At 50.0% G+C, this 21,320-nt stretch overlaps 2 protein-coding genes across 8 annotated transcripts; both read right to left on the bottom strand.

Annotated features, from left to right (window-relative positions):
- Positions 1-10,511: 10,511 nt before the first annotated feature.
- Positions 10,512-17,004, bottom strand: SPEF1 (sperm flagellar 1). 7 transcript variants are annotated; one of them, XM_053573909.1, is made up of 8 exons: positions 14,681-17,004; positions 13,605-13,716; positions 13,083-13,239; positions 12,822-12,861; positions 12,617-12,677; positions 11,984-12,107; positions 11,787-11,890; positions 10,512-11,561 (listed from the first exon to the last, which is right to left on the bottom strand). In XM_053573909.1, exons 1-8 carry the CDS (start codon positions 14,787-14,789, stop codon positions 11,234-11,236), a joined length of 1,035 nt encoding a protein of 344 aa, XP_053429884.1. In that variant the 5' UTR covers positions 14,790-17,004; the 3' UTR covers positions 10,512-11,233. The 7 variants fall into 7 exon arrangements, with proteins under 7 accessions (XP_053429884.1, XP_053429882.1, XP_053429888.1 ...); XM_053573907.1 differs by having other exon boundaries at positions 12,617-12,861; positions 14,681-17,003; XM_053573912.1 differs by having other exon boundaries at positions 11,427-11,890.
- A 500-nt stretch (positions 17,005-17,504) lies between these two features.
- Positions 17,505-20,237, bottom strand: CENPB (centromere protein B). Its single transcript, XM_053573906.1, has one exon. The coding sequence runs from the start codon at positions 20,124-20,126 to the stop codon at positions 18,315-18,317; it is 1,812 nt and encodes a 603-aa protein (XP_053429881.1). The 5' UTR covers positions 20,127-20,237; the 3' UTR covers positions 17,505-18,314.
- Between the last annotated feature and the right edge of the window lie 1,083 nt (positions 20,238-21,320).

Here is a 21,320-nt window from a genome sequence, read left to right as displayed (position 1 = left end):
GGTCGGCCAGGGGGTGGGGCGAGGAACACTTCGGACCAATAAGCGGGCTCTAGAGAACCGCCAACGGGCGATGAGCCACCTGCGTCACGTGCAGGGGGCTCTGCGGCTACGGCAGCTTCCTGTGCTCTCCGGATCGCGCAAGGCCAGGCGAATTCTCGCGATGAAAACTGCCTGGCCGCCCATCCTGGCCAGGGGCCAGAATTTGGGCAGAAGGAAGACCGGGAGGTAGGGGGGAAGGAGGGCCTCTGATCCGCCACGCCCTTGCCCCGCCTTCTGATTTGGGGTTTGCCGCTTCCTCCCAAGTCCCTACTTAGGAGGAGCCTCCTCTTGATTATGTTCCCTCCAGCAGCGGTAAGACGGGACTCAGGTCCAAGTGGAGCACCTGAAGGTTGCCTCTTTCCCTAGGCTTCCCAGGCAACATTAGCAATCAATACTGGCCAGGCTAGTACTGTCCAGTAGCCGAGGAACCCTCCATCCTTCCCGCTCTGCGACCCCTGGGTTTCAACCTCTTCCCTTTCCGCTTTATAACCTGTTGCGAAGGAAGGGCCCGGCGCAGGCCAGAGAAGTGTCCTGGGAGCCCGGCCCGACCTGGATAATCATCAGAACAAAGAAGGCACGCGGCACGGGGGTTGGGAAAGCTCGTGCCAGTGCCCCTGGGGACCGCAGCCTCTGCTCCGGGTCTCCATGGAGGCGGTCGCCATGGCAGCGAGATAAGCCTAGCTCAGCGCCGCTGGGTGGGATGTGGGCGTCTCCACAGCGCGGGAAGCTAGAGGCGTGGCCCTCGGGTCTTCAGGGGTTCTTGCTACCGCTTTGCGGGCTGATTCGTCAACACCCCACATATATTTCACTTTCTGGGACGGGTTCTCCAAAGTGCCCGAAGAAAGGAGCACCTTTCCAACGGAGCTAGAAGAGAGACGGCCTTGGGAAGCTGAAGGGCAGCTTCCTGCAAGAAGAGCCGGGGTCGCTGCCTCTGAAAGAGTTTTCATGGCTACCCACTCTTCTCTGGATGCCCATGTCTCCTAACGTGTCTCCTGGCCTCCCGTTTGCACACTGTTGACAAAATTGTGTTTCTGAGCTATTGTTTCCATCACATCCCCCACCTCAAAGCGTTCCACACTCTGGGACTGTTTCCAGCAAAGCTTCATAAACTTTAGCAGCATTTGGGTGATCGGTGCTCTCTCTGGCGTTTGAGACGCTGTCCTCCAGCGCTAACACTAGGAGCTTTTCACATTCTGATTCCATCTCACCACTCCTGCCCACTTATTACCTATTCCCACCGTCCATGAGCCCCACTTCCCTCCATCCCCGCCAATGTATTCCCAATGTTAATTCTTTTCTTCACCGTCTAAAGTTGGGGGACAGAGATTCCAAAGTAGCCCGCAGATGTATTTTGTTTAGCCCACATAGGGATTGTTTTATTTTTTGTTTTTTTGAGACAAGGTCTCACTGTCGCACTGCGCAGAGGGCTGTACGGTCACAGCTCACAGCAACCTCCAACTCTTGGGCTTAAGCGATTCTCTTGCCTCAGCCTCTCAAGTAGCTGGGACTACAGGAGCCCGACACAGGCGTCCGCCCAGCTATTTTTTTTTGTTGTTGCAGTTGTCGTCGTTGTTTAGCAGGCCCGGGCCAGGTTCGAACCCGCCAGCCCTGGTGCGTGTGGCCCGCACCCTAACCACTGAGCAAACGGCGCTGAGCCCACATAGGGATTTTTAAAAATAATTATTTCCTCCTCCTTTTCTTCTGGAATCAGGAAAAATAGGAAGCTGGTTTCTGGGCTCTTTTCTTTATTTATTTTTAGAGACAGGGCCTCGCTTTGTTGCCAAGGCAGAAGGGCAGTAGCATGATCATCATGGCTCACTGCAGCTTGGAACGCCTGGGCTCAAGTGATGCTTCCAGGCTTCCTTTAAAATATTAGAAGATCTAAAAGGATATACTCACATTCCAGCCCTGATGCTATAGACCCCTTTAGGAGCACATCAATTTACCATAGTCCTTACCAATCCCTATTTCTCAAGATTATTATCTGGGTCTATGCAGACATTTCATTTTATTATCTCACCCTTCTTATACTACTTTCCAAACTGGAAAGCCCTTCCCACTGTCTTTTCATAGTCAAAATTCACCCACTCCTTAACCAGGTTAAAATCTACCTTTTTAATAGTCTTTCTAGCCAACTTCTCTTCAAAACCATTTCTGGTGCTTTCACAGACATACAGACTAGCAGCTTACTACCCACTGCTTGGGTTACTTCCTAATTGTCAACTCCTGTCAGCAAATATTTACTGAGTGTATATGATAAGCCAGTTATGTGCTAGTCTGTGTAGAGTGGAAGGCACTCCCAGTTTAAGGTGGAAAGGACACTACATAAAAGAACTGTGGTCTCCGTCCCTGCCTAATACTTCTCACACTCCCAGGGGCTAGGCAGTCTGACCTGCTTGAAGGACTTAAAATACCAAGCTCCCCATTCCTGGAGATACTATATGCTACCAAAGAAGGCCACAGATGGTTCTGGAAAGCCACCAGAAGAAACTGAGAGCCTTCATTCTAGGAGGAAGTCAGGGCAGAAGTTACATACTGTTCAATTGCTACCTAATCGCTGCCCAATGGGCTTGTGTACCAAGAAGAGGGTATGTCAACAATGAAGTTGTGTCTAAGACTAGGAGCATTCTGTGCAAAGAGCCTTCCTTCCCAGAGCTAAATGATTCTGGAAAGGGAAGCCACAGGCCCATCCCAGGCCCCTTGGGGATGTGGGAAGTACAGAAAGGAATTAAGAGCAACTCCAGGTTAGGAAACAGATGGAGCACATGTAAAATACATGCTTTAGTTCCAAACACATGGTATTCTGGACCCTATTCTTTTAATAAAAATTAAACAACTGTAATCTCATTGGAAAACTGCTTGGCAGCACCTAATAAAACTGACAAATGCCAAAACTATGACCTAGTAATTCTACTCTTAATTGTACACCAGAAGACATGTATGCAAATATATTCATGGTAGCATCACATGTTAATAGCCCAAAATTAGAAATAGCCCTAATGTCTATCAATAATAGAATAAATTTTAAAACTCCAATAGAATAAATAAATTGCACTATATGCATACAATGGTATTTTATACATCAATGACAAAGAACATCCTACTAAATACATATAACAACATGAATGATTTCACAATATGGAATAAAAGAGGCCCAACACAAAATTAATACATACTCTACTCTAGTACCTGTCTTTTGGTGAACATATGTGTACATATCTCCTGAGTATATATCTAGGAACGGAATTGCTGGAAGATAGCCATGTGGCTTTATTATGTGTCAACTTAGCTAGAGTGAACTACATTTCCCAAATTCCCTTCACATATGTTTCCAATTAAGGTTGGACACAGCAGTCATTTTTGAATGAGATTTGAAGGGTGGGAGAAAAGCAGCAGCAACGTTGGATTTCACATTCACAAGCTCCAGGGAGGTTGCTGACCTGCTGGCTCACGTTGACATAGGATTGCAGCAAGACCTGAAACTGCTCCCCATTTCCTGAATCCTTCTTCACTTCTCTGATTCCTGGGCCAGATACCAAAGGGTACCATCTTCTTTTGTAGTTCATCCACATCATCAACTTTGGCAGCAATCAGAAACTGACATGAGTCTCACTTTATCCTTGAGGATTCCAGCTTCTACTCATGGGTTTCATCTTGTCCTTTCACTTCCCCTTTAATAAATCCTCTATTAATGAACATGTGAGTTACATCCATCTTCTTTTTCAAATTGCCTGACCTATGGACTGTAAGCTCCAGCATCTGATGCAAAAATCACAGCCTTGCAAAGATTGTTTAACTAGCTCCCACAATTACCTAAGGTCAACTCTCTGTAGCAAATTCCTTTTGCTTCTCTGATTGAACCCTAACTGATACAACAGAATGGGCATACGTTAAATTTGATAAGAAACTACCAAAGCCAGTAATGGTGGCACATGTTTGTAATCCTGCCTACTTAGGAGGCTGAAGCAGGAGGATTACCTGAGTCCAAGAGTTTGAGGATCAACCACTACACTCCAACTTGGCTGACAAAATCAGATCTTGTCCCTTAAAAAAAAAAAAAGACAAAAAGAAATTGCCAAAATGGTCATAGTTATTTACACTCCTATCAGCAGACTATAAATGTTCTATTTGCTTCACATCTTTGTCAACATAAAAATTACCAATTAACTTTGTAAAGCACACTACACTGTACAGGCCAAACAAAGCAGGGGAAAAGGACAAGCAGTCTTCAGCCTCTGCTTTGACTTATGCCCTTGTGAAGGATAATTTCACAATACCTATCAAGATTATAAATACATGTATTCTTTGACCTAAAAACCCCAGTACTGAAGTTTATCATACAGATATACTTGTATACAATAGTAAATTATGAATATATGAGGTTACTTATTATTGCATTATTAGTAGTAATAACAAAAGATTGGAAATAACTCACATGTTCATTAATAGAGGACTTATTAAATAAATTTGGCACAGACAATAGAATTTTATATGGCTTTAATAAAAAAGAAAACAGACTGGGCACAGTGGCTCAGGCCCATTGGGAGGGTGAGGCAGGAGGATCACTTGAGGCCAGGAGTTTGAGACAAGCTTGAACAAGAATGAGACCCTGTCTCCACTAAAAATAAAAATAAACAATTAGCCAGGTTTGGTGGTTCATGCCTGTAGTCCAATTATTCAGGAGGCTGAGGCAGGAGGATTTGAGTTTGAGGTTGCCACTGCACTCTAGCCCAGATGACAGGACTCTGAGTAAAAAAAAGAAAGGGCAGGCACAGTGGCTTATGCCTGTAATTGTGGCACTCTGGGAGGCTGAAGCAGGAAGATAATTTGAGCTCAGGAGTTGAAGACTAGCCTGAGCAAGAGCAAGATCCCATTGTTACTAAAGTAGGAAAATTAGCTAGGCACTGTGGCAGGCACCTGTAGTCCCAGCTACTTGGGAGTCTGAGGCAGGATTTTGAGATTGCTGTGAGCTAGGCTGAGGCCGCAGCACTGTAGCCTGGGGAACAGAGTGAGACTATGCCTCAAAAATAAAAAGAAAGTCTGGCTTGGTGCCTGTGCACAGTGGTTATGGCGCCGGCCACATACACCCAGGCTGGCTGGTTCAAACCCAGCCTGGGCCAGCTAAAACAACAATGATGACTGCAACCAAAAAACAGCCAGGCATTGTGGTGGTTACCTGTACTCTCAACTACTTGGGAGGCTGAGGCAAGAGAATCGCTTAAGCCCTGGAGTTTGAGGTTGCTGTGAGCTGTGATGCCAAGGCACTCTACTGAGGGTGAGATAGTGAGACTCTGTCTCAAAATAAATAAATAAATAGGGTGGCATCCATAGCTCAGTGGGTAGGGTGCCAACCACATACACCCAAACTGGCTGGTTCAAACCCAGCCTGGGTCAGCTAAACAACAGTGACAACTGCAACAACAACAACAACAAAAATAGCCGGGCATTATGGCAGGTGCCTGTAGTCCCAGCTACTTGGGAGGCTGAGGCAAGAGAATCGCTTAAGCCCAAGAGTTTGAGGTTGCTGTGAGCTGTGATGCTACAGCACTCTACCAAGGGCAACATAGTGAGACTGTCTCAAAAAAATACAAATAAAAATAAAAATAAATAAGGAGGGTGGTGCCTGTGGCTCAAGGAGTAGGGCGCCCATCCCATATGCCGGAGGTGGCGGGTTCAAACCTAGCCCCGGCCAAAAACCAAAAAAAAATAAAAATAAAATAAAAAATAAATAAATAAGGAAGGAAGGAAAAGAAAGAAAGGAAGAAAGAAAGAAAAGATGATAGTTTCAGTATCCTAATGAGGTAAGATCATGTGTTTGGATTCTCCAGGGAAACAGAACTGTGAAAGGAGGAGGAGGGGAGGTCAATTTATTATAAGAAATTGGCACATAATTAGGGAGTCTAGCAAGTGACTTGGCAAGACCCTGGAGGGGCAATGGGTTGGTTAGTTTTAGTCTGAGTCCAAAGTCTGGGAACCTGGAGAGTCTATGGAATAGTTCCAGTCCAAAGGCCAGCAGGCTTGAGACTCAGGAAGAGCCAATGTTTCAGTTTGAGACCAAAGGCAGGAAAAAAGCTGAAAGTTCAAGTGCAAGAAGAATTTTGTCTTAATCAGGGGAGGGTCAGCCTTTTTATTTTATTCAGGCCTTCAGCTGATTAGGTGGCCCAACCATGTTAGGGAGGGCCACCTGCTTTACTTACCTGCTCAATTAAATGTTAATCTCATCCCAAAGTTTTCTCACAGAAACACCCAGAATAATGATTGACTAAATATCTGGGCATCCTATGACTAGTCAAGTTGACACATAAAATTAAACACCACAGATCTGTAAGAGACCTTGTTAAGTGAAAACTCAAGATGCAGAACAAAGTGTGTATAATCCTCCTTATGTTAAAAAAGAAAAAAGGGAGGGGGCGGTGCCTGTGGTTCAGTGGGTAGGGCGCCAGCCCCATATACTGAGGGAGGTAGGTTCAAACCCGCCCCGACCAAACTGCAACAAAAAAATGTCTGGGCATTGTGGTGGGCGCCTGTAGTCCCAGCTACTCGGGAGGCTGAAGCAAAAGAATTGCTTAAGCTCAAGAGTTTGAGCATTGTACCCCTTGATTGCACTAATGTACACAGCTATGATTTAACAATAAAAAAATAAATTAAAAAAAAGAGTTTGAGGTTGCTGTGAGCTGTGATGGCACAGCACTCTACTGAGGGTGACAGGGTGAGACTCTGTCTCAAAAACAAGTGGGGGGGGGAGGGAGAAGATAACAACAAATGCACATAGTTGCTTATATTCTTTCTTTCTTTTTTTTTTTTGTTTGAGACAGAAGTCTCGCTTTGTCACCATCCAGTGCCATGGCGTCACAGCTCAATCAAACTCTTGGTCTCAGGCAATTCTCTTTTCTCAGCCTCCCAAGTAGCTGGGACTATAGGCACCCCTTACAACGTCTGGCTATTTTTTTTTTTTTTTTTGAGACAGAGCCTCAAGCTGTCGCCCTGGGTAGAGTGCGGTGGCATCACGGCTCACAGCAACGTCCAACTCCTGGGCTTAAGCGATTCTCTTGCCTCAGCCTCCCAAGTAGCTAGGACCACAGGTACCTGCCACAATGCCCGGCTATTTTTTGGTTGTAGTTGTCATTGTTGTTTGGGCAGGCCCAGGCTGAATTTGAACCGGCCAGCTCTGGTGTATAAGGCTGGTGCCTTAGCTGCTCCAGCTACAGGCGCCAAGCTACAACCAGCTATTTTTTAGAGACGCGGTCTCACACTTGCTCAGGCTAGTCTCAAACTTGTGAGCTCAAGCAATTCACCCACCTCGGCCTCTCAGAGCGCTAGGATTATTGGCATAAGCCACAAGCCTGGCCTCAGTTTATATTCAATAATGACATTCTGGAAGGATTCACAAAAGCTAAAGATAGAGGTTATTATTTATTAAAGGGTTTAGGGAACAAGGACACTTTTCACTTCTTATGTGCTTGTTTTTATAATTGTATATATTTTACCTAATTAAAGAATTAGATAGAAACTGTTAAATTCTTCTCAGTAGGCTCGGCGCCTGTGGCTCAAGCGGCTAAGGCGCCAGCCACATACACCTGAGCTGGCAGGTTTGAATCCAGCCCCAGCCCGCCAAACAACAATGATGGCTGCAACCAAAAAATAGCCAGGCATTGTGGCGGGCGCCTGTAGTCCCAGCTACTTGGGAGGTGGAGGCAGGAGACTCGCTTGAGCCCAGGAGTTGGAGGTTGCTGTGAGTTGTGATGTCACAGCACTCTACCCAGGGTGACAGCTTGAGGCTCTGTCTCAAAAAAAAAAAAAAAATTTCTTCTTTGTAAAGTATCTCAAGAATGGAAGAAAAAGTATCCAATGTACTCAGCCCTACTATGAAACTAATTTATAGCTTTCATATGAAAGCTATAACCCAATTATAACCTAAGAATATGGGGAAAGGGGAAAGGGAGGGGAGAGAACGAGGGAGGATGGGAGGACGGAAAGTAATTGGTGGGACCACACTTAGGGTGCATCTTACAAGGGTACATGTGAAACTTACTAAATGTAGAATAAAAATGTCTTAACACAATAACTAAGAAAATGCCAGGAAGGCTATGTTAACCAATGTGATGAAAATATGTCAAATGGTATATAAAACCAGTGTATGGTGCCCCATGATTGCATTAATGTACACAGCTATGATTTAATAATAAATAAATTAAAAAAAACAACAAAGAATTAGCTTTGAAAGAAATTAGCAAAGAAAATCAAACCCAGCCAGGGCCAGCTAAAATCAACAATGACAACAGCAACGACAACAACAACAACAACAACAACAACAAAATAGCCTGGCATTGTGGCAGGTGCCTGTAGTCTCAGTTACTTGGGGGGCTGAGGCAAGAGAATCGCTTAACCCCAAGAGTTTTGAGATTGCTATGAGCTGTGAAGCCACGGCACTCTACTGAGGGGGACATAGTGAGACTCTGTCTCAAAAAAATAAATAAAAATAAAAATAAGAAACTGTTAAATACCCTTTACATGCCTTTCTTTCTTGTAGGATTGTGAACATCATGGGGCACAAATCATGTTTTATATTCATTTTTGTGTTCTTGGCATTTGGAGCATACTAGGTACTCAATGAATATTTGAGGAATTAGTGAATGAATGAACCAGAGAAAATCAGATTTGGTATGGATCAGAAAGGGGAAAGGGGAGTAAGGAGTGGGGGTGGGGGCAATGACTGTCAGAAGGTTGGTTTTGGAAACAAGAGAGATGTTTAAAGAAGAGTTGTAGAGCTATTATGTATGATATAATCCACCTTCATATTCTGAAGAAACAGGCAGTGCCTGTGGCTCAATGAGTAGGGCACCGGCCTCATATACTAAGGGTGGTGGGTTCAAACCCAGCCCTGGCCAAACTGCAACAAAAAAATAGCCAGGTGTTGTGGCAGGTGCCTGTAGTCCCAGCTACTCGGGAGGCTGAGGCAAGGGAATAGCCTAAACCCAGGAGTTGGAGGTTGCTGTAAGCTGTGATGCCATAGCCCTCTACCGAGGGTGAGATAGTGAGACTCTGTCTCTAAAAAAAAAAAGATATATTCTGAAGAAAACACCAGTAAATGTTTCAATTTGCTTTTCATGTGTGATTAGTAGGGTCAGGAATAGGATTGTGTGTTGAGACAGACTCAGGCATACCTGGATACCAGAAGGAAGGACCTCAAGGAAGAAGAGCCTCCAAGATGTGGCCCAGCCTTGGCCATGGAGGAGGCCAACAGGTTAGGTAGTGACTCCAGCCACCAAACCTGTGCTCTGGATCCCCTGTGCTACTGCAAGGCAGAACTATACTCTTCCCCCACCTCTTGGTCCCCAGACTCCTCCATGAGCCAGTCCAGCTTTGCATATAACAGTCTACAGGTGTGGTTATATGGACATTTCAGAGAACAGAACTCTGGAGTCCTATTGCAAACTATGCAGAGATCATGATGCTAGAGATAGGGTCAGTGTGTGTGAAGGGCTAGTGGTTAGTCTGGGGCAGGTGGAGGGTCAGGCTGGAGCTGGTTTTAACCTAAGACCAGACTAAGTGCAGGGATGGGGTTCAGACCAAGGTCAGTAGCAGTCATCACTCTTTAATTTATTATTGAATATATTGAATATTTTAATATTATCAAATTGCATTAAACATAATCCTTAATTAATGACACCCTCTCCCACGTGTCTGTAGGTGACTCACTCATGAACACCTATAAAGCCATCACCTTCACCAAGAACTACATGATTTTAAATAACTTACACCTACTCATGTGCTTCTTACATCTCTCCCCCTCCCTCACTTCCACTCAGAGGTAAGCACTAACCTAGATTTTACCCTTTCATTACTTTTTTCCTTGTGGGGAGCTGCTACAATGGCCCCCAAAGATCCATGCCTTCACCTGTACTCATTTCCTTGAATGTAGGCTGGACCCAGTGACTTGCTTCTAATAAATAGAATATAGGCTCAATGCCAGTAAGCAGCACAGTGGTTACAGCAAATGTGATGGGATGCCATGTCTGTGATTCCATTACATATGATTATAACTCCTCTCTCACTAGCTGACTCAACTCTCTCACCTGCTGTCTTTGATGAGATAAGCTACTATCCTGAAGATAGCCCCATGACTGAGGGCAGTCACCAGACAACAACCAGTACAACACAGAAGCCCTCAGTCCAACACCCCACTAGGAACTGGATTCTGTCAACAACAGAATACAAGTGAGCTTATATTCTTCTGCAATTGAACCTTCAGAGGGGACTGCAGCCTTGTAAGAAACCTTGAAGCAGAGGATGCAGCTAAGCCATACCTGGATTCTTGACCCACAGAAAATACAAGATAAATGAGCATATGTTATTTTAAGCCACTGAGTTGGTGGTAACTTCTTACACAGTAAAAGATAATACAGGTTCTTTCCAGTTCTTTTATTATTACAAAGGGTGTTGCTATGAACACTATTGTAATGTATCTCCCAGAAAACAAAACACAGGAACTTAAGCTTCCCCTGGGTATATGTTGAATACACCCTTAGAAATGGAATTGCTGGATCTCAGGATTTACAAATGTTCAAAATTATCAGTAGTCAGGAAACCATCAGAGTGTTAGGATCACACCAAGGCCATCATGGTCTTGGTCAGGGATGGGAGGAAAGCTTGGTCTCAGTCCACAGAACTTAGGATCAATCTGTGGACAGTGTTGGAAGTTATATAGAAAACCAACTTAGGAGTCAGTCCATGGGCAGCATTGAGGGTGAGTGTGTGGCCACAGTTGGAAAGAAGCTGAAGCCTAGGTTTGGATTGGGTTTGGATAAGGTTGAGGACACCATGAAAGTGGGTTTGATCCAAAGGTGTAAATTAGGCTGTCATAGTGCACAAAACATGACCCTGGTGATACTGTCACCCTACCATGCAGTAGCTACAAGACCCTAGCCACCCACAAGGTAAGACTCACTCTGGGTCCACCAAGTTCTTTCACCCAAGAGCATGGAGTGGAGGACAAGGGAGCAGGAGCACATTGCTCTAAGGGATCCAGGCAGAAAGAGAAGTCAGGCACAGGAAAGGGAACACAATAGTACCTTTAATGAGAACAGCCCTGTCTCATATACTCCAAACACTCTCAACAGTACCCTTATGGGCAGGAAGGGCAATTGGTCCCGGCCCAGCCCATATCCTCCCTGCTCCTAGCTGAGCCCACTCCTCATCCCCTCCTCTCCAGCTGCTGCTGTCTCCAGCCTGGATTGGGGGTGCAGGTGAGCTCCCAAGAGGGGCAAGGGAGCCCCTCGGCTGCCGGGGGCAGTTTCCCCCATGACTGAGGACCTGGAGAACTAGCCTGGGAAGAGATATCCCTGTCATCGGAGGAGCTGGCTGGGGACCTGGTTCTGGGGGCGCAGACCAAGCCAGGGAACCGCCCCCCAAGGCCCAGCGCTGGGAGGTGCAAGGCCGGGCCCTGGGTGTTGGGTACTGCTTTGAGGGGCACGCCAGCTCTCTGCATGTGGCTTCTGGGTTCTGGAAAGCGGTCCATTCTCCTGACCCGGATGGAGTGGAAGGAGGCAGCTCAGTCCTAGGCCTGCCTCCCACTCTCCCATCCCAAGGGAGGGGGCATTCCCGTCCCTCGCATCCCAGGAGGCTTGGGCTAGCAGCAGGCTCCGCCCTCCCAATTCTCTGCTGGTCGGTGGGTGGGTAGGTCGCGGCGTCTGGGCTCTGGTGTGTAGTGGGGCTACCCTCGAGCACGCGGTCCGGCTGCCGCTCACCGCTGCTTACGCTCGGCCTGCTGGAGCCGGCGAGAGAGGTCGTCGATGCGCACGTTCTTGAGCTGGAGCAGGTGTTCCAGGCGCCTTACCTTCATCTGCAAGACCTGGGCCGCCTCGCGCAAAGGTCAAGTCTCACCATCTGTTCCCTTCTGCAAGCTCCCACCCCCACATAGCCTGCCTTCCCAGTGCGCCTTCACCTGCACCGTCTCCTGCGAGGCCAATAGCTCCTGCTCCTTTTCAGCGATCTGGAGGACGAAGTTTGGGTCGCCCTGCAGCGCCTGGCTATATGCAGGAGGTCGGGGTGCGGGTGGCCGGCCCCCCCTGGGGTGGGAAACAGTTTAGCGGAGGCCTGGATCTCGGGCCCCTCCCTCACCTTCCAGTGCCCTCGACTGGGCCCTCCACCTTCCGCCTTTTCTTTCTTTCCCTTCCTTCCTCCCTTTTTTTTTTTTTTTTTGACAGAGTCTCACTCTGTAGCTCTGGGGAGAGTGCCTCAGTCTCTTGGGCTCAAACGATCCTTTTGCCTTAGCCTCCCGAGTAGCTGGGAAGACAGGCGCCCGCCACCACGCCGGGCTAGTCTTTCTATTTTTAGTAGAGACGGAGTCTCTGCTCTTACTTAGGCGAGTCTGGAACTCATGAGCTCAAGCGGTTCACCCGCCTCAGCCACCCAGAGGGCTAGGATTGCAGGTGTGAACTGCGCCCAGCCACCTTCCGCCCCTTCTCCTTTCCAGCCTCTCCACCTTTCCAGGTGCAGCCTGCTCTCCTCCCCCACCCCCAGCCTATGCAGGGGCACTGCCGAGCCTGGGGAAGTCAGGAACTCTCCGCTTCTTTACCTGAGCTGTCCCCCTCCCTGGGGGTCCAGGGCACCTTCGCCTCGGGCCTTCTGAGATAAACCTGAGATAAGGCAAATGGAGGGGTGACCCTGCTGGAGTTCCATTCTCCTGTGCTCCCTCCACCCCCAACTCCCATCCTCACAAGCGATAGGAAGGACAGACAGAAAGCTCCTCTCGGGAGGGAGAAAAAGAAACGCCACCTTACCCACATCCATATAGCCACTGCCATCCTGGGGAGCCAACTCCTGAAAGAACCCCCGGTGGTCCATTGTGAGCCCAAGCTCAGTATCCCGAGGGAGCCCTCATGTTCCTTCCGCGGTCCGCCAAGCCCAGCTCTCTTTAGCCAGGCACCCCTCCCCAACACTTATCGTCAAGGCGGGGCTTTCAGCTGTTTGGAATCTAACTCCTCCGCCCCCAACACACACGCCAACCCCCAGCAGTAGAAGAAACTTAGGCAGGGTGGCACCTGTAAGGAGCCGGAAGCCTGCTTCCTGCGCTTCTGCCGCTCCTCCAGCCGCTGCCTCAGCGGAATGAGCACCAGCTCCACTACGCCCGGGGCGCACTGAGCGATTTTGCGCATCACATCCTCTGGTACCGAGAAGTTCAGCTTGTTCAGTACCTTCCTGGGGGGTGGACAAAGGAATGGTGGACTGGGTCCCAGAGAAACGAAATAAAGGAGATGGGGGAGAAAGAAGGGAAAACGGTGGTCGCAGTCCCGGGTGTGCAGCCCTGGGGGAGTGAAAGGTCGCGCATCTGATAGCCCACTCCCAACAGCCTCAGGCTTGAGTTCCTTGTCTCCTTCCCAATAAGAGTTCCTTGATTTTGTTACCAGAGGGATTCTGTCTGCATTGGCCCTCCCCCACCCGCCACCAACGGTCTCAGCCTGGTCAATGAAGTACACGGAAGGTAAAAGTATCGGGCAACTCTTCCTAGGTACTCAGGGTGAGGGGCTCGAGATTCCCGCTCCTGCACCCAGGCATCCTGCTACCTGTTGAGATGACTCCAGTTGCTGAGCTTCTGCTGGAGAGAGTTGGCAGGGACATAATTGTGCATCTCCACCATCTTGGGGAAGTAAAACTTGATGACCTCTGCAACCAGGACTGAGGGAGTGGGAGTAGACATGGAAAGTGGAAGAATGAGTAAGGAAGGAGAGGGTGAGAGTAGAGAAGAGGGCTGGGGTGGGAGAATTAGGCATGGCAGAGTGGCGGAACCCAGAAGAAATTGAGATCAGTGATCAGATAGAGGAGACTAAGTCTCCAGCATAACTCAGAGGAGCCACATCACTTCCCCAGTAACTTAGGGTATGGGAAAACTGAGGTCTCTGGTCCTCTAGCAGAAAATGAGTCTCCAAGAAGAAACTTTCAAGAGCCCAGGGCCCCGCCCTACAAATTCACATGGATGCACACAGGCACACACTCCAACACCAAAGTCCCAGAAGAGAGTCACAGACTCACGCAAGCAGAGATGCATAGGGTAGGATGTGTAGACACAAAAGCATACATGTAGAATGCACACACATAAGCACAGAGTCACATATGCACATAGCCTCCCCAAATATACACAGAGATGCATACTTCTGTCATTAAAAGCCCAGAAGACATTTCTAGAAACACATATTACATAAACATAATCACAAAGAAACACACATGCATACAAGACCTCCCCAAATACATACAAGACAGAACATGTTGACACACATATGAGCACACATATACTCAGACTCTCATTAGACACACAGAGTAAAAGCAATGGGTAAGCACATACAGAAATGCACAAATACATATGTACACATATATCTTAGTCATGAAAGTCCCTGAATCCCTCCACACACACACATGCACACAGGATAGAACATGTAGACATGCTATGGACACACATTGTTCACACATGGATGCAAATAGAAAACATACATAATCACACACAACTGAAGTCCCAGGAGACAGATCCTTCCCTACCTCCTCTCCCCTCCATCCCGTGCACACAAGCACAAAGAGACAGTATGCACACAGACTCATTATACACGTACATACATGACCAAACATGTCCACACAAAAAGGTGCACACCTCCATCACTGAAGTCCCGTGAGAGGTTTCGCTTGGGCCGAGACAGAGGGATGTTGTCCACCCACAGGTACAGCTGGTGCAGCGCCTCCTCGTCCACACTGTTCTCCATTGGCGCCCTAAGCAAGGTTAAGCCTTTCCAACCGTACAGTGTCCAGAGTCAGCCTCAAGATCCCTCAAGCGCTTCTTTTCTAGCTACTGCAGGAGCCCAGACCCGCCTCTGTCTCCCCAACTCCGACTTGCATCCCAGCTGGGAGCGGCCATATTGTTTTCTGAAACCATAGCAACCACTCACCGGCTCGCCTGGGAGCAGGGAATTCTGGGAGTTGTAGTTTTTCTCGCTAAACGCTCTCAAGCCCCAGCTTTGGAAAAAAGGTGGTTAGATGTCCTCCCCCCACTCACTACGAAAGCATCACTTCTGTGTTCATGCTACCTGCTGACCAGCCACTGACCCACTACACGACATGCCAAAGCAAATCAGGTCTCAGAACTGAAGCAACATCCCCATGGCTGGGATCCCTGTCTGGGTCCTTTAGCTGTCAGTCACGGATTAAGGTAACACCCCAAGGTTTGCCAGCTTTATTGAAGGTCCACTGTAAATGATCTGCTACCCATGTAGACTGTGACAGTCTGTGTGATGATGCTTCCTTCCTGGTACCCTCAGCAAAGCTTGTGCTCATGGGGCTTTTGCCACTCCCCCTTTCCAGAAGTGTCTTGGTGGAGCATTTAATATGTAACCCAAAGTCCCAGGGAGAACACCCCAGTTCAAGGCCAGTACCTTGGGGCGAGTCACTTAACTACTTAGCTCTATTTCTTCTTTTGTGAAATAGGAATGGTTCTAACCTACTTGTCCCAATGGGGTAATGGGAAAGCTTTACAAACGGGAAAATGCTAATATTCAGAGAAGACCTGTATTTGTATGGGGCCTGGGGGAATGGATGTTGGTCACAGGACAGAAGCAGCAAGAATTACAGCAGACACCTCCACATCCTGCATCTCTCTCCAAAGAACTTTTCCATAGATTAGAAATTAATTTCAGTATTCAGTCTCATTTCAAAACAGTATTACCTTAGGAGAGTTAAGATTATGGGTCTCACTTTTGTAAAAGAGGTCCTGAGTAGCAGTAAAGGGGTACTTCTAGGGTCAGCCTGGGGAGAAAGCTTGCCTCCACCAGACTAACACTGTGGCTTTAGACACATTATCGGACCCCTTTGCCTGTTTCTCATGGTTTTATCTTCCTCACAGGGGTTTTGTGAGCATCTAAAGTTTAGCACAGAGCCAGGCACACAGTAAGGGGCCTGTTAATGTCAGCTGACTGTTATTAATGAGATGATCTCAGTTCCAGCCAAAGAGGTGTTCTTTTGGCAGAAGACAAATGCAAGTAAACTGCCTTGTTGGAACTTGAGGTGAGCCATCTGGGTGGCCCAGACCTGGGGAGAGGCCACTGCTGTCCTTCTCACTTCAGAGCAGGCCAGGGGTAGGTTACTTCCTTACAGCTTTCTGGTCTCCTCCTCCAGGGCTCAGAGAGGACCAGATAGAGAAGGGAGTTTGATGGCAAGTGGAGTTCCAACTACTTTTTGTTGTCTTAGTTGCAGAGCGTTTAAGGCCTGGAGGGGATCCCAGAATGCCAGAAGTGCACAAGGCTAAGACTGGAAGTCACCCTGCCTTGTTTTAAAGTCATGCATAGTGGCCTTACCTTACTAAAAGTAACCACACCCAGGACAGGCAAGAGACAAAAGATGACCTGGGTGTTCTCTTTCCAGAGTGGGGAAAGAGTAAGAACTTGGTGGCAAAGTTGGGGCGGAGCTGGGAGAGAACCTCGAAGTGATGTGCCAGCCCCTGGGTAGGTGGGAAAACCGGTTTGGGGCCCAGAGCTGCCAGCCCTGCTCAGGCCCAGGCCTTCCCTTGGCTGGAACCCCGGGGCCTGAGGGCCTCAGTGAGGGAGGTTTAGGGAAGGAGGGGCTGTGCCCTGAAAGGAGAGAAACTTTGGACTTGGGTGCACTTCTTGTGGGTATAACCTCTTCCCAGCAATTTCACCTTCCTCCTACTGTCCCCAGTGGGTAGCCACCAGGCTTGGAGATGCTGATCACTGAACAGCCTATAGGGCTCCCTCTTAAAGGACTGAAAGTAAACCAAAGGGTGCCCAGTATGCCCCTCTAAACTTGAACCTAAACCCCAGGAACTGCCCAAATACCCTTCTGTTCTGGCCCCAGGCCTGCAAGGACCTTTTAAAACCAGCCTTGGTAGGCCTAGTCCCCAGGTGCATATTGTTTGATTTGGCCCAAAAGAGACTGCTGGCACCCTCCTCCTGCCCCAGCCAAGTGACCCCAAGCTTTTTTCTAACCCCAAAGCAATGCAAGGCTAAGCTTCCTCTAAGCCACCCCTAGGCAGATACACCTAAGCACCTAAGTTACCTTCCTCCCTAAGCTTTTTTTTTTTGAGAGTCTCACTATGTCACCCTCAATAGAGTACTATGGCATCACAGCTCACAGCAATCTCAAACTCTTGGGCTTAAGCGATTCTCTTGCTTCAGCCTCCCAAGAAACTGGGACTACAAGCGCCCACCACAACGCCCGACTATTTTTTCTGTTGCAGTTGTCATTGTTGTTTAGCTGGCCTGGGCTGAGTTCAAACCTGCCACCCTCAGTGTATGTGGCTAGCACCATAACTTACACTGTGCTACAGGCGCCAAGCCCCTCCCCCGCATCTGTCAGGGCCACCCTCTTAACACTTGCTTCCATGTCCCATCACAGCAAGGCTCAAAGTAAACCAGGAAAGAATGTGTGCCCCAAGATAGACGCAAGCCCAGACCATGAAGGATGCACCCTTGGCTGTTAAAATGTTCACCCCACAAAAGGGGAGTGGACAGGTTTATTGAATTCGAACTGGGAAAGGAGCAGCTGGATGGCTGGACTCTGGGCTCAGCCCCAGGCCCCTCTGCCCAGGATGGCGCCCTGCCAGAAAGGGAGGAGAGGCGTGGGGCCTGTAGCTGCCCACCAGGGAAGCACCCACTGTCACTCCCCTAGAGGAACTCTTGGAAACCTCCAATCTGGAAAGAGAACCAAGGGCCCAAGCCACATGGACTGAGCCAGAGAAAGGAACTGGGGAGGTGGAGAGCAGGCAGAAGCAGGCTCAGGAGCCCATGGTGAGTTAGACTGTGCTTCTTATGGCCCAGGAGGGGGTTGGTGGTGGCTGCCAGCCTTTTGGGGGTCTAGGCTGGACCTTCCTCTGGAGTCCTTCCCAGAATGGCTTTGGGGTCCCCTCCCACCAAAGACCTGGTGTGGACGGCAGAGGGGAGAGGCACACTCAAGCCAGGAGCTTCCAGGGCCCACCCCTGGCTTCTGCTGTGGTTAGTCCACTGAGGGCACGGTGTGGTAGCACCGGACAGCTCCCCACCCACCCCACAGGGTCCCCTGGAGCCCAGGGGAAAATGGGGAGATAAGAGGATTCTGAGAAAGAGGCAATAAGCAGGCAGTGAGACCAAGGAGACCAGGTCTGCCCCAGGGCCAGGGAAAGAAACATTGCTAAAGGATCTGGGGCTCCACACTTCTGAATCCATCCATAGCAAGTGCACAGAGTCCTTTGCCCTGGGCTGCTGCCTCCAATCTGGATTGGGGGCATGGCTAGGCCTGTTGACTCAGCTTTGATGCCCAAGACCCCGAACTCCTGCCTGCCTGGCATGGTTCTTCCTGGTTACATGGACCAGATCATGTTCCAAGTGGAGGATGTGGCTCTGTACACGGTCATCAATAGGGAAGGAGGTCAAGTACCTCTTTACCATGGCAAAGTAAGCCATGGCCTCCCCAAAGCTGGGTACAGGCACCTCATCACCATCCTCATCATCATCGTCATCATCATCTTCATCATCGTCATCTTCCTCATCATCATCTTCCTCACTGTCCGACTCAGAGTCCTCTCCACCTTCCAGGAAATGGAGAGTAGGGCACTGGGCCTCCTCCTGAGCACCATAACCTCTGAAGCTGCCACCGGCTTCCACCACTCCCTGGGCCCAGTCCTCAGCCTCCAAGCCCTCAGAGGAGCTCTCCTCCTCCTCCTCCTCCTCCTCTTCATCACTGTCATCAACATCACCCTCCTCTTCTACCTCCTCCTCCTCCCCTAATTCCTCCCCTTCCCCTCCTTCCTCCTCCTCCTCTTCCTCACCCTCTTCCCCCTCTTCCTCCCCTTCACCCTCTTCTTCCTCTTCCTCTTCTTCCTCATCCTCCTCCTCTTCCTCCCCCTCACTCTTGAGAGAAGTGGTGATGGTGGCATTAGGGCCACCTCCAAAGCCAGCTTCCCGAAAGCAGGCGGCTATGTCCGAAGGCTCCACTGCCTGCCAGGCTGCAGCCACAAAGTGCAGGGCCTCCATGAGGCCCAGCTGCAAGCCCGAGCGATCCTGGCCCTCTAGTGCAGCCATGGCCTTGAGCAGCATAGCCTGGCGGTAGTGGCCCTTCACCTGTTGGACCACTCCCCGCTCTAGCGGATGCACGGTGCCCGGCGGGAAGAAGGCTAGTTGCACGTGTCGCAGGCCTGAGGTGTCCAGGGACTGGGCAGCCAAGCGGCCGGCCAGAAGGAGGACCCGGCGAGACTCTGCAGCCATTCGGGTGTCGAGGGCCTTCAAGTACTTGGCCAGGGCCTGCGTGGTTACACCACCCTTAGAGTTGGCGGTGTAGTCGCAGGGCAGGCCGGCTTGGCCTGCACGGGGCTTCGCCGACTTGCCAGCCACTAGCGGGGGCAGCTTCTCGCTGCCATCAGCGTTTGCACACAGCAAGACGCTCAGGCGCTGGGTGGCTTGGCGCGTCCGTCCATCTCCTCCGCACAGCCCAGTGGCCTGGTCGGGCAGGAAGTCGTACCACAGACTGGTCTCGGTAGCGCTGAACACGTCCTGGGAGGCATAGCCCTCGGCCACCGACGGTGGCTGTTCCTCTTGAGCGCGCCAGCCCGTCGTACCCCCACCGCTGTCCTCCGAGGGCACCGCGGCCGGGCTGGCAGACGCTGCTGGGGCCCGGGGTGCAGAGTTTCGCGCCCGAGCGCGGGCCACGCCGCTGCAGGACACTACACCGTGGCGTCGGCGAAAGCGGTCCAGCCAGCCATTGGAAGCGGTGAAGTCGTCCATGCCCAGCTCCTCAGCTATACGCAGCGCCTTCTCCTTGAGGATGATGCCCTTGACCGGCAGGCCAGCGGCGCGGATCTGCTGGAACCAGGCGATGAGCAATCCCTCAAGCTTGTCATAGGGGGACAGCTTGTTGGTCTTGCGGCAGGTGGAGGCCACACCGTACTTGCGCTCCGACGCCAGGATGGCGCGCTTGTTCTTCAGAATGGTACTCAGCGTGGACGGCGGGATGTTGAAGCGCCGCGCGATCTCGCCCTTGCGCAGGTCCGGGTTCTCCTCCACCTCCTGGATGATCCGCGACTTCTCCCGGAACGTCAGCTGTCGCCGCTTGGGGCCCATCCCGGCGCGCCCCCCGCCCCGGGGCCCGGCGCCGCCGCCGCCGCCCCGGGGCGGGGAGCCCGGGCCCGCGGCGGGGGGCACCTGGCGGCCTCTCCTGCCCGCCCCGCCCGAGACAAAGCGGCTTGCAGGCGCGGCAGCGAGGCGACGACCCGGCCGGGCCGGGGGCACCTCTGGGAGCGCCTGCGGGCGCGTCGCCGAGCGGCAGGCAGCAGGCGGTAGGCGCGAACGAGAGCGGGCGGCGCGGACGCGGAAGGCAGGAAGTGCCGCGGTGCTGGGAGCAGGGAGCGCGGGGAGCGGGGCGGAGCGGGTGGAGCCGGATCTCGCGGGAAGCGCGGGGACGCCCGGCACCGCCTCCCGGCCCTCGGCGCCCACCCCCTTCCCGCCGCCCCGGACCTGCCGCGGGGGGGCGCTGTGGCCTTGGGACTAGCCCGTGCTTCGGTGTCCGGCTACGAGTGGCTGCAGGGCGAGTGGGTACTCGCTGCGTCGCCGCGGCGCGAGGTGGACAGAGATTTGTTCGGAAACATAACAACCAGGTTTTGTTTTGTTAAGGTATAAATGACCTACATTCTTGCGGAAACTGAAAAATACAGAAAGCTAAAATTCGCCTTTCACACACGCACCTGGAGCGATGCACAGGTAACATTTTTGGTACATTTCCTTCAAGTTTTGTCTCTGGGTGCAAACAGTTTTCTTTTTTAAAATTAATTGTATAAAACCGGCATCAGACTGTATAGACTGGCATCTGCTGTTTTACCTGACATCAACTTATGAGAATTTTGCCATAGCGGTAAATATCTTTGCCAGAATGCTTTTTAATGGTTGCATATTGTCCTAACTATAAAGGAGCATTAATCTCTGTAACTTATTGTTACATAGGCTACAATATTGAGGTTATTTTCATCAGCAGCACTACAGTTATAAATCTGTTTTGATGGTACTAACAACATTTTAAAAGTTCTAGTAATCCTACGACCCACAGATGCTATAACATCCTGGTGTGTCACTTCCTAGGCTTTTCCATGCATATAGCCATAAATGTATGTGCTTGCATTTACAGAAATAACGTCATGTATATATATAAGTATGAATCCCAAAAACCTCTTCCTTCTGCACCAAAACATAAAAATGCTAAGTTCTTAAAACAATGCAAAGTGGTGCTTTTAGCTTTTAATTCTTTTTTATTTTATTTTTATT

This window comes from Nycticebus coucang, chromosome 21 (assembly GCF_027406575.1).
Source record: "Nycticebus coucang isolate mNycCou1 chromosome 21, mNycCou1.pri, whole genome shotgun sequence".
NCBI classification, from domain to species: Eukaryota; Metazoa; Chordata; class Mammalia; order Primates; family Lorisidae; genus Nycticebus; species Nycticebus coucang.
This window is presented reverse-complemented; position numbering and strand designations above follow the sequence as displayed.

Excerpts from the sequence above, each read along its gene's own strand:
- SPEF1 (XM_053573907.1), bottom strand. The coding sequence starts at position 14,789 with ATGGAGAACAGTGTGGACGAGGAGGCGCTGCACCAGCTGTACCTGTGG. Across the intron at positions 13,717-14,680 it reads ACGGGACTTCAGTGATGGAG|TCCTGGTTGCAGAGGTCATC; the intron begins GTGTGCACCTTT and ends CCACTCCCTCAG. Across the intron at positions 12,862-13,082 it reads AGGCTTCCGGCTCCTTACAG|GAGTTGGCTCCCCAGGATGG; the intron begins GTGCCACCCTGC and ends GGGTTCTTTCAG.
- CENPB (XM_053573906.1), bottom strand. The coding sequence starts at position 20,126 with ATGGGCCCCAAGCGGCGACAGCTGACGTTCCGGGAGAAGTCGCGGATC.